This window comes from Haliotis rufescens, unplaced genomic scaffold (assembly GCF_023055435.1).
Source record: "Haliotis rufescens isolate VD_foot unplaced genomic scaffold, xgHalRufe1.0.p SCAF_8, whole genome shotgun sequence".
Taxonomy (NCBI): Eukaryota; Metazoa; Mollusca; class Gastropoda; order Lepetellida; family Haliotidae; genus Haliotis; species Haliotis rufescens.
In genome coordinates this window covers 5343683-5356351 of record NW_025964372.1, presented here as the reverse complement: position 1 = coordinate 5356351, position 12669 = coordinate 5343683, and the positions used below count along the sequence as shown (strand labels likewise).

Sequence of the window (12669 nt, the reverse complement as noted above, 5' to 3'; positions counted from 1 at the left end):
CTATTAGATAACACTTGTAATAAACTTTGTTGATCAATAGCCAAGTCTTCATTCTCTCTTTGTGTGTATGTGTGTTGGAGGTTTTTTTTCTTTGTTTATTTGTTGTTTACGCCACACTCAGCAAATATTCGAGGTTTATGATGGCGGTCTGCAAGTAATAAGTTTTGAGTAAACAATTCAGTGATTGACATGATGCGCATCGATATGCACAATTGGGATACCTGACATGCATCATACAAGTCAGCGAGCCTGACCTCCCGATCCCTAAGTCGCCTCTTACCAAAGGCATAGTCACCTTTAACGCCAAGCATGGGTTGCTGAAGACCTATTCTACCCCGGATCTTCACGGGTCTTGGAGGGATAGTGTTGTGGTGGTCCATGTCATTCGGGGATACATGCGTTCCTCAAATGTGCCGGAATCCAACAATGGTTGTTTCATTATGATGCTTGGTTTACCTGACCGCCTCTAGTGGTCTAGGGGTAGAGGTTCGGGCCTCCGTCTCTAGCCGCGTCATATAAAAGACGCTAAAAGAAGGTATTTCTTGTTACCCTGTCTGGCGCTTGGCATGAAGGGGCCAAAGACTGGTCGGCTCGGAGTCGGTATACTGTGTTTGAGTGGGGTATTCATGTTCAACTTGATCATGGTATCTCCGAAGGCTAGCTCTATAAAATAAGCAGTAGTCCGTACTCGAAGACAGGACCTTCCACTCTCCAGGCGGACGTTCTACCACTAGACCATAGAGGCGGTCAGATAAAACCTGAATGACCTGGGTGTAGGGGTCACACGATCACCACCCCCACCCTACCCCTCCAACAGACCCCTGAAGATCCGTGCAGAGAATAGGTCTTCAAGGTTGCTGTAAAAGGAAACTATATATGTCGGTCGCAAGAGGCGACTAACGGGATCGGGTGTTCAGGCTCGCTGACTCGGTTGATGCAATTGCAATTGCAATCCCAATTGCGTAGATCGATGCTCATAATGTCAATCGCTAGATTGTCTGGTCCAGACTTGATTATATACAGACGGCCGTCATAGCTGGAATATTGGTAAGTGTGACGTTAAACAAACAAACACTCACTCACAACCAACCAAACAAACAAAGCATCCGGCATCCAATTTAAGGACTTTTATGTTAATCAGTGTACACAACTGTTAAAAGTAAAGCGTTCACATATAATGCAGGACCACGCGAGTTCATAAGAAAATAGGACGAAAAATAAATTTCAACATTGACAACTGCGTTCTAATTTTAAACACTTCTTCATGACATCCAGTGTACTGCACTGCAACATACAGAATACCTCTGACCCACTTGCACAAAGCGATCTTAGCGCTAAGACTATCGTAAGTCTATGTTAAAGAATGGGAGTTACGATCATCTTAGCGCTAAGATCGCTTTGTGCAAGTGGACCCTGGACACTCTGTACTAGGTGCCATTGTACATAGCGATCTCAGCGCGAAGGCGATCTACTCCCATAACTCCCATACCTCGACATAGACTTACGACAGCCGTAGCGTTAGGTTTGTTTTGTACGACACCTGTCTCCAGCCTTCAGAGGGCACAGTTTCTGTGATACATCACGTATCCGTACGCCGCAGTGTCGCGGTCGGTGGCGGCGACGTCGAACCACGTGGCGTGCGTGAGGGTGCAGAAGCCGTCAGCGGGGTACCGCTCCACGGTGAGACACAGATACCCTGACTCGGACGTACACAAACCCAGACACGCCTCCTCGCTGTAGCCCCAGTCGCGGAAGGTGTTGGTGTCCCGCAGACCACGCTCGATGTAGGCGGTGAAGTCGGTGCCGTAGCTTGAACAATCTGGAATGAGTGAGTGAGTTGGGATTAACTCTGCGTTGAACAGTATTTGATTTATATCAAACCGTGTCATCTTGATCGGGGGTGATGAAATATACACACAATGTGATGAAATATACACAAAATGCGATGGAATATAAACACAATGTGATGGAATATACACACATTGTGATGAAATATACACACAATGTGATGGAATATACACAAAATGTGATGAAATATACACACAATATGAGTGAGTGAGTGGGTTGGGTTTAACGTCGCTTTTAACATTATTCCAGTTATATCACGGCGTGTCATCTTGATTTTGGAGGAAAGCCCGAAGTGATGCAGGTCTCAGACGTTTACCATTTTGGTGAAACCCACGAGCACGGGTATGGTGCTGACAAAACTATAAACATAATCGGGGTGAACCGGGATTCGAACCGAAAATCAATCACAGGTTTCTGGCGTGTCCAGGGGACGCAACTCTGCACAGCGAATCGCGGCACGACTGGGCCATCCGTGCTCCCGCACACAATGTGATGGAATATACACACAATGTATCTTACATCTGAAGATATAATTTGTGATAGCATCGTCTAGACCTAGACCTAGACTGACATTATATAACCCATTGTGGGCCATTGTGCCTCTTTGAACAACCATACAAAATCACGGACATGTAATCTTCCAACTTCCAACTGATGCACTGTTGAATATATGGCGCCACGTATGCGAGGGACGGTCACTATTTTTCACATGAAGCTTGTCTTTGTTTTTGGCCGGTGTCGTGACTCAGACTTTGTCAGGATTCAGGAAACTGGTAGCTACAAGGGGTGTCTGAAAAGGTCTGAGCCTAACCACAGGAGTCTGTATCTAAAAATAGACGTCCTCATGCATATTCATGACCATGAATATGCATGAGGGCGTCTATTTTTAGATACAGACTCCTGTGGCCTAAAATGGGGAGCGGAAGCCTCGAAGACGACCCACGACCAGGAAGACCTTCGACTGCCACCACAAAGGAAAAAATGTTGATAAAATACATCATACGATTATGGATGATGACCAACTGACCACACGTCACATACGTCTTCATTAGATTGAGAAAATTACACGTACTCGTATGTTAACAATCCCAAACCTTGTAAGACAGGTTTAGAAGATGCTGAGAACCACGATTTAGAATATATGTGGAGAAATAGCAGCCAGCAGGATAGAACATGAACTTGGCGAGGAAACGATCAGAGACAATAGGCAAGACTTGATACTTCTTGTTTCACAAGATAAAGCAAATTTAACGGACCCGTGATGATTCGGGTTGGAATTGGTTTTCAGCAACCCGTGCTTGTTGTAAGAGGCGACGAACGGGATCGGGTGGTCAGGCTCGCTGACTTGGTTGATGTAGTCATCGTATCCAAATTACGTAGATCGTTGCTCATGTTGTCAATCACTTGATTGTCTGGCCAAGACTCGATTATTTACATACCGCCGTCATTTTGCTGGAAGATTGCTGAGTGCGACGTTAAACAAACAAACAAACAAGTCCCATTTGACACATCAATCTTGCCTCTCACTGTGACATTTGTAAGTGCTCTTTGTACATAACAAAATCCAAGTAACTAGAAAGTAAATACACCACTAAGTTCTTAATATATATTATGTTAAATCAGTAAACACATAGAAACAATATTAGACAAGAATGATGTTAACAATGAAAATACATGTACGAGTGATTCTACAACGAAATTAATTAATTCTCAAAGGGGAAAATCAAATCTTTTCTCATCATTTCTTTAAAAAAAGTAAGAAAGTGAAAACTATAAAAAAAATAAAGTAAAATATCTCTATGTTAAAGGAACAAATAAGGAAAATTGTCAAACTATAAAAGAAACACTCTTCTGTGATCTATCTAAACATACACTGGAATTCAATGATATGAAATACCTTCTAGATATTTTTGGGGGCACGGGTGGCCCAGTCGTCTAAGGCGCCGCGATTCGCTGTGCAGAGCTGCGTCCCTTGGGCACGCCAGAAACCTATGATTGTGGGTTCGAATCCCGGTTCGCCCCGATTATGTTTCTAGGTTTGTCAGCACCATACCCGTGCTCGTGGGTTTCACCGGAGTGGTAAACGTCAGACCTGCATCACTAAGGGCTTTCCTCCCAGCTGACACGCCGTGATATAACTGGAATACTGTTAAAAGCGGCGTTAAACCCAACTCACTCACTCACTCTAGATAATTTTTAGCACTGGGAACACCGAAATTACACAAGTTTACCTTAAGAACCTTGAAGAGTGATGAAGGGATGGGGAACCAATACTGGTGGAACAAACATAGTTTCATGAGCAACCTCTCAATGAAACCAGCGACATAGAAGACAAACTCAACACACCAGTATTGTGTAATTCATGTCGATATTCCAGCATCTCCAGGCTTTGATGCCTACATTTCACAACTTTTGAGGTACAATCAAGCCTGCTCTTTCAACGATGATGCCAAAGAAATTGATACGACTCTTGCTCGAACGTCGTTTGATGAAGGTTTCAACATTGGGGTCTCAGAAAAGCTTTCAAACTCTTTTGTGGTAGATATGTGGAGGACATTTCTGAACTGATGTCCGTTGCAACTCCCTATTTTTGACTTTTATTTGTAATTATGAATTTGCCTTTGCATGTGTTTTTGATGGGTGGCACCAGTGAGGCAGGTTACGCTCACCCTTTTGCGAACACACGGTATCGTATCTATTTGATGGTGATTCATAAATTGTTGGTAGGTAATTTGCAAAAAATATATTGTCTTGTAATAAATATACTTCAGACTGTTAAAAAGAAGAAGACATTATCTGCCACAAAACTTACATCGGTAAGGTCTATTTCTGAACAAGAAATTAAGGGCACTACCACACCCAAACACCCCACCATCACCCCCACCCCCACCCCACACCACCCCCACCCCTCGAAATTGACACATGGAGGACACGGAACTTAGACGATGCTTACGTCGGACGCAGCCCCTGTCGTTGACAGAGAAGCTGTAGCCAATCTCGCAGTCACAGACACCAGCGTTGCAGGTACTAGTGGGTGTTTTACAGTCAGTGTTGGAACCACATGGGTAACCGATGTATCCAATGGCTGAAAGCGGGAAGACAGTTGAAATGGAGCATTCCTATGGAATTATGTATGTTGTATTCTTTTAGGTCACTCGAACAGGATATCACTTACATGTTGGCGTGTCCATTTGATGGGTGTGGAAAGCCAAACGTCATCCAGGTCGTGGACAATTAAGCCTTTGATGAAACCCGCGAGAACAGATATGGAACAAAGAGTCTGGCCAGGGCTCCACTATCTATATAACTATCATTTAGCTGGGATATTGCTGAGTGGAGCGTTAAACAACAAGCATACAATTAACGCAACACCATATGACAACACCAGAATTGTGCTGTGCAGAAGACGTTATTTGCACTTTCTAGGACTGTCAATCGATTCGCACTCCCTTGGACTGTTAATTGACCCGAAACTCGGGATAGAACAGGTCTTCAGCAACCCATGCTTGTCGTAGGAGGCGACTAACGGGATCGGGTGGTCATGCTCACTGACTTGGTTAATGCATGTCATCGATCCCAATTGCGTGGATCAATGCTTATGATGTCAGTCACTGGATTGTCTGTCCAGACTCGATTATTTACAGACCGCCGTCATATAGCTGGAATATTACTGAGTGCGGCGTTAAATAACAAACAAACAAACATAAATTGTACCAATTCCAAGTAACTACAGTAAACTACGGTTATAACGAACTCAAAGGGACTACTATTTTTAGTTCGTTATAACCGTAGTTCGTTATAAGCATATATACAGCATAACTACAGCAAATATTCGGGACTAAAAAGTAAGTTCGTTATATCCGTCAGTTCGTTATAAGCGTGTTCGTTATAACCGTAGTTTACTGTACTGAACGTTTAATACTCACCCCTGGAAAGGTAGAACAGTTCTGTTCCAGGCGATAATGGCGCATCACTGGGCTTGGAGAAACATACCCCGTGGAGACGACATCCGCTGTTCGCCTTCTTGAAGGTGAAGCTGACGCAGCGCTCATCCCGGAAACAATGCAGTAGGCACATCACTTTGCTTCCTTGAGTGGAGCTTGAGATGAGGAACCGGGACAGCAGCCTGTCGCTGAAGCTGTTCTGGCGCATAGCGTACTCAGTGATGACCGTCTGGCTGCTTGACGTGTAAATCAGTCTGGCCATTGTGTTAATAAGGAGCAGAAACGATGGGGTGTGCCTTGGCATTGTGGAACCGGTGACTACCTTCTTCCACGTCTTGACGAAAAAGCCACGCTCTGAAATTAAAACTTCCCTGTCAGCAGGCTGGAGGTCACTGTTCAAAAGTGAAACGTCACAATGGGATGTTTGGATACGTCATCATGTCAGATTACTCATATGAACTAAACACTAATGCTGCGAAACACACGGTACAAGCCGTATGTTAATAGGTATTTATGGTGCTTTCGATAAACAATACGACCCAGGGTTAAAGAGGTCTCCAACAACTCATTGCTTTCCGTAAAAGGCGACAAATGGGATCGGCCGGCCAGGCTCGCTGACTTGGCTGATGCATGTCATCGTATCCCAATTGCGTGGATCGATGCTCATGGTGTCAAGCCCAGACTCGATTATTTACAGACCACCGCCATATAGCTGGGATATTTCTGAGCGTGACGTTTAATGAAAAAACAACAACAACAAAAAACAACAAAAAGAAAGAAAAAAACAAACAAAAGAAACGATAAACAAAACAAAGACTGAAATACAGTAACTGTTTTCTTAATAAACTAACGGGCAAAAGAAACGATGCCAATTTTTTAGAATGTCCAAACTTTCAACCAACTGCTGCATAATATTAAAGTACAGTTTGATATGTTTCAACCAAACGCGGCCTACATGACCGTTTGTGAAAATATGTAAGAAATTGCTTTAAATGATAAAAAATGTAATTCACATGCAGAGCCATCTCTAATCGGTAAACGGGACTAAATCGCTGTGACATTGACCGCGCACAGTTGCCACCACAGACCACACACTGTTGCCACCACAGACCACACACTTGCCACCACAGACCGCACACAGTTGCCACCACAGATCGCGCACTGTTGCCACCACAGACCGCACACAGTTGCCACCACAGACCGCACACGGTTGCCACCACAGACCGCACGGGGTTGCCACCACAGACCGCACACAGTTGCCACCACAGACCGCACACATTTGCCACCACAGACCGCACACAGTTGCCACCACAGACCGCACACAGTTGCTACCACAGACCGCACACAGTTGCCAGCACAGACCGCACACAGTTGCCATCACAGACCGCACACAGTTGCCACCACAGACCACACACAGTTGCCAACACAAACCGCACACATACCACACACAGTTGCCACCACAGACCGCACACAGTTGCCACCACAGACCGCACACAGTTGCCACCACAGACCGCACACTGTTGCCACCACACACGGCACACAGTTGCCACCACAGACCGCACACTGTTGCCACCACAGGCCGCACACAGTTGCCATCACAGACCGCACACAGTTGCCACCACAGACCGCACACTGTTGCCACCACAGACCGCACACTGTTGCCACCACAGACCGCACACTGTTGCCACCACAGACCGCACACAGTTGCCACCACAGACCGCACACATACAACACACAGTTGCCATCACAGACCGCACACAGTTGCCATCACAGACCGCACACAGTTGCCACCACAGACCGCACACAGTTGCCACCACAGACCGCACACAGTTGCCACCACAGACCGCACACAGTTGCCACCACAGAATGCACACAGTGAGGGTAACGACCAGCAACAATCAACGTCTTGCCCTGACCGCCAAGATCTCAGATATGTCAAAATGGAGCATCTGTTGCAGCTCTGTACCAGTTCCCCCACCTACACCACAAGGTTGCTGACTGATGCTGGATTCCAACAGCCTTCATCGGAATTCTGACGTTGAGTTATAGCATGTTTTCGTGCCAATGGAGGACACACGCGTTTTTGACTGATGCGTATTATTCCATCTCTCTAAGGTCCGTGAAGATCCGGGGTAGGAAACGTCTTCAGCAACCCATGCTTGCCGTAAAAGGCGATTATGCTTGTCGTAAGAGGCAACTAACGGGATCGGGTGGTCAGGACTTGGTCATCGTATTCCAATTTCGAAGATCGATGCTCCTGATGTCAATCACTTGATTGTCTGGTCCAGACTCGATTATTTTCAGACCGCCGTCATATAGTTGGACCGCTGATTACGGCGTACAACAACAAACACACTCAAGACATCCATGATCAAGCTGGAATATTGCTTATTGCAGCGTTACGCAAGTTTGAACTTTATTCCTTGTTTGCATTACAGATAAGGGCAGGTACATATCCAGTCGTACCCAATGCATCCGTGCATCCCTCTGTACCCCTGTAAGATATTTCAGTAGACACATACAACTTGAAGTAAAAGAGAAAATATGAAATGCTAAAAAACGATACCAAACACAGTGGGCTCATACACACAAAAAATACCTTGAAGAGAAGATTGGTTTGTTTGTTTGTTGTTTTACGCCGCATTCAGCACTACACTTACAACAAGCATAGTCGTCTTTTACGGCAAGCATGGATGTTTTGAAATCAGATATAATAGATCCCGGTTGTTAAAATCAGAAGATCACCTTTGAGTCGAATGAGGGACGAGCCAACCACTGCAGTGTTAAGATGTGCATTCTGTTGCTACGTTGATGCATTATGTTGGGATCACATCATTGTGACACTCGATGGAACTTACGTCTACATCAACAACAAAAACATGACTGAGAGTCTGACAACGAAAGACGGAAAACAATTTGCGACCTAAATACAGGATAAATGTCCGAACTTTGTTCTAAAAAGAAATCTATAACATGCAACGATGTTGTAGTCATTGCGTTGTAGTCGCATTGTGGTCTGACGATCAGAAACGAATACTGTCAGTGCTGATCTGGTGATCAGAAACAAGTACTGTCGGTACTGCTCTGACAATCAGAAACAAGAACTGTCCGTGTTGCTCTGGCGATCAGAAACAAGTACTGTCAGAGTTGCTCTGACATTCAGAAACAAGTACTGTCGGTACTGCTCTGACGATCAGAAACAAGTACTGTCGGTACTGCTCTGACGATCAGAAACAAGTACTGCCGGTACTGCTCTGACAATCAGAAACAAGTACTGTCCGTGTTGCTCTTGTGATCAGAAACAAGTACTGTCAGAGTTGCTCTGACATTCAGAAACAAGTACTGTCAGTACTGCTCTGGTGATCAGAAACAAGTACTGTCAGTACTGCTCTGACAATCAGAAACAAGAACTGTCAGTGTTGCTCTGACGATCAGAAACGAATACTGTCAGTACTGCTCTGGCAATCAGAAACAAGTACTGTCCGTGTTGCTCTGGCGATCAGAAACAAGTACTGTCAGAGTTGCTCTGACATTCAGAAACAAGTACTGTCAGTACTGCTCTGGTGATCAGAAACAAGTACTGTCAGTACTGCTCTGGCAATCAGAAACAAGAACTGTCAGTGTTGCTCTGACGATCAGAAATGAATACTGTCAGTACTGCTCTGGCAATCAGAAACAAGTACTGTCCGCGTTGCTCTTACGATCAGAAACAAGAACTGTCCGTGTTGCTCTGGCATTCAGAAACAAGTACTGTCAGTTTTGCTTTGGCGATCAGAAACAAGTACTGTCAGTACTGCTCTGACAATCAGAAACAAGTACTGTCCGTGTTGCTCTGACGATCAGAAACAAGAACTGTCAGTGTTGCTCTGGCGATCAGAAACAAGTACTGCCAGTACTGCTCTGACAATCAGAAACAAGTACTGTCCGTGTTGCTCTGGCGATCAGAAACAAGTACTGTCAGTGTTGCTCTGGTGATCAGAAACAAGTACTGTCAGTACTGCTCTGACAATCAAAAACAAGTAATGTTTGTGTTGCTCTGACATTCAGAAACAAGAACTGTCAGTGTTGCTCTGACATTCAGATACAAGTACTGTCCGTGTTGCTCTTGTGATCAGAAACACATACTGTCAGTACTGCACAGACGATTAGAAACAAATACTGTCAGTACTGCTCTGACAATCAGAAACAAGTACTGTCCGTGTAACTCTGGCGATCAGAAACAAGTACTGCCAGTACTGCTCTGACAATCAGAAACAAGTACTGTCAGTGTTGCTCTGACGATCAGAAACAAGTACTGCCAGTACTGCTCTGACAATCAGAAACAAGAACTGTCAGTGTTGCTCTGACGATCAGAAACAAGTACTGTCCGTGTTGCTCTGGCGATCAGAAACAAGTACTGTCAGTGTTGCTCTGGTGATCAGAAACAAGTACTGTCAGTACTGCTCTGACAATCAGAAACAAGTAATGTTTGTGTTGCTCTGACATTCAGAAACAAGAACTGTCAGTGTTGCTCTGACATTCAGATACAAGTACTGTCCGTGTTGCTCTGGTGATCAGAAACACATACTGTCAGTACTGCACAGACGATTAGAAACAAGTACTGTCAGTACTGCTCTGACAATCAGAAACAAGGACTGTCAGTGTTGCTCTGACATTCAGAAACTTCTCGTCTGAGGCGGACGGTGTTGCCAGGTTCGCTGACTTGGTTCATTGCGAGAAGGACGCTGCACATAATAGTAGTCACCGGTTTGTCTTTCCGAACTCGAGCTGGAACATTGCCGAGAGGGGAATATTAGCTAGTGAGACGTTAACAAACCGACGTCATATAGCTGGGATATTGCCAAGTGAGACGTTACACAAGCCGACGTCATATAGCTAGAATATTGCCCAGCGAGGCGTTACACAAGCTGACGTCATATAGCTGGGATATTGCCTAGTGAGACGTTAAACAAGCCGACGTCATATAGCTTGAATATTGCCCAGCAAGGCGTTACACAAGCCGACGTCATATAGCTGGAATATTGCCTAGTGAGACGTCACACAAGCCGACGTCATATAGCTTGAATATTGCCCAGCGAGGTGTTACACAAGCTGACGTCATATAGCTGGGATATTGCCTATTGAGACGTTAATCAAACCGACGTCATATAGCTGGGATATTGCCAAGTGAGACGTTACACAAGCCAATGGCATATGGCTGAAATATTACCTAGTGAGACGTTAAACAAACCGACGTAATATAGCTGGAATATTGCCAAGTGAGACGTTACACAAGCCGACGTCATATAGCTTGAATATTGCCTAGTGAGAAGTTACACAAGCCGACGTCATATAGCTGGAATATTGCCTCTTGAGACGTTAATCAAACCGGCGTCATATAGCTGGAATATTGCCTAGTGAGACGTTAAACAAACCGACGTCATATAGCTGGAATATTGCCCAGCGAGACGTTACACAAGCCGACGTCATATAGCTGGAATATTGCCTAGTGAGACGTTAAACAAGCCGACGTCATATAGCTGGAATATTGCCCAGCGAGACGTTACACAAGCCGACGTCATATAGCTGGAATATTGCCAAGCGAGACGTTACACAAGCCGACGTCATATAGCTTGAATATTGCCAAGCGAGGCGTTACACAAGCCGACGTCATATAGCTGGAATATTGCCCAGCGAGGCGTTACACAAACCGACGTCACATAGCTTGAATATTGTCTAGTGAGACGTTACACAAGCCGACGTCACATAGCTGGAATATTGCCAGGCGAAGCGTTACACAAGCCGACGTCATATAGCTGGAAATGGCCAAGCGAAGCGTTACACAAGCCGACGTCATATAGCTGGAAATTGCCAAGCGAATCGTTACACAAACCGACGTCACATAGCTGGAATATTGCCTAGTGAGACGTTACACAAGCCGATGGCATGTAGCTGGAATATTGCCTAGTGAGACGTTAAACAAGCCGACGTCATATAGCTGGAATATTGCCCAGCGAGACGTTACACAAGCCGACGTCATATAGCTGGAATATTGCCAAGCGAGACGTTACACAAGCCGACGTCATATAGCTGGAATATTGCCAAGCGAGGCGTTACACAAGCCGACGTCATATAGCTGGAATATTGCCCAGCGAGGCGTTACACAAACCGACGTCACATAGCTTGAATATTGTCTAGTGAGACGTTACACAAGCCGACGTCACATAGCTGGAATATTGCCAGGCGAAGCGTTACACAAGCCGACGTCATATAGCTGGAAATGGCCAAGCGAAGCGTTACACAAGCCGACGTCATATAGCTTGAAATTGCCAAGCGAATCGTTACACAAACCGACGTCACATAGCTGGAATATTGCCTAGTGAGACGTTACACAAGCCGACGTCACATAGCTGGAATATTGCCAGGCGAAGCGTTACACAAGCCGACGTCATATAGCTGGAAATTGCCAAGCGAGGCGTTACACAAGCCGACGTCATATAGCTTGAATATTGCCAAGCGAAGCGTTACACAAGCCGACGTCATATAGCTTGAATATTGCCCAGCGAGGCGTTACACAAACCGATGTCAACAAACCTCACCTTACCTTAAAAATGCGACGACCTGGTCAGCATTCAACAGAACAGGTTCCTCTGAGTCTTGATTTAAAAATGACCGTGTATGAAACCATCTCCTGTAGCCATAACCGTAGGCATTATTAGGTCATGGGTGAGCTATTTGAAATGGTTTTGTAAAATAAATAAACAAGTTCCAAACGACACTGAAAAAGATTCATACATATAAAATTAACACAATTTCCATCTCACCTGGAATCCTTTGCCAAATCTTTGGCTATCAGAAAGTAATTATCAGTCAAGACCTAAGTCTATTTATTCTGAGA

General features: G+C 45.0%; 1 protein-coding gene across 1 annotated transcript; it reads right to left on the bottom strand.

The window, feature by feature from the left end:
* Positions 1-1131: 1131 nt before the first annotated feature.
* On the bottom strand, positions 1132-12456 carry LOC124124208. Its single transcript, XM_046487334.2, has 4 exons — positions 12376-12456; positions 5775-6146; positions 4802-4933; positions 1132-1819 (listed from the first exon to the last, which is right to left on the bottom strand). Exons 2-4 carry the CDS (start codon positions 6094-6096, stop codon positions 1554-1556), a joined length of 720 nt encoding a protein of 239 aa, XP_046343290.2. The 5' UTR covers positions 6097-6146; positions 12376-12456; the 3' UTR covers positions 1132-1553.
* Positions 12457-12669: the final 213 nt, after the last annotated feature.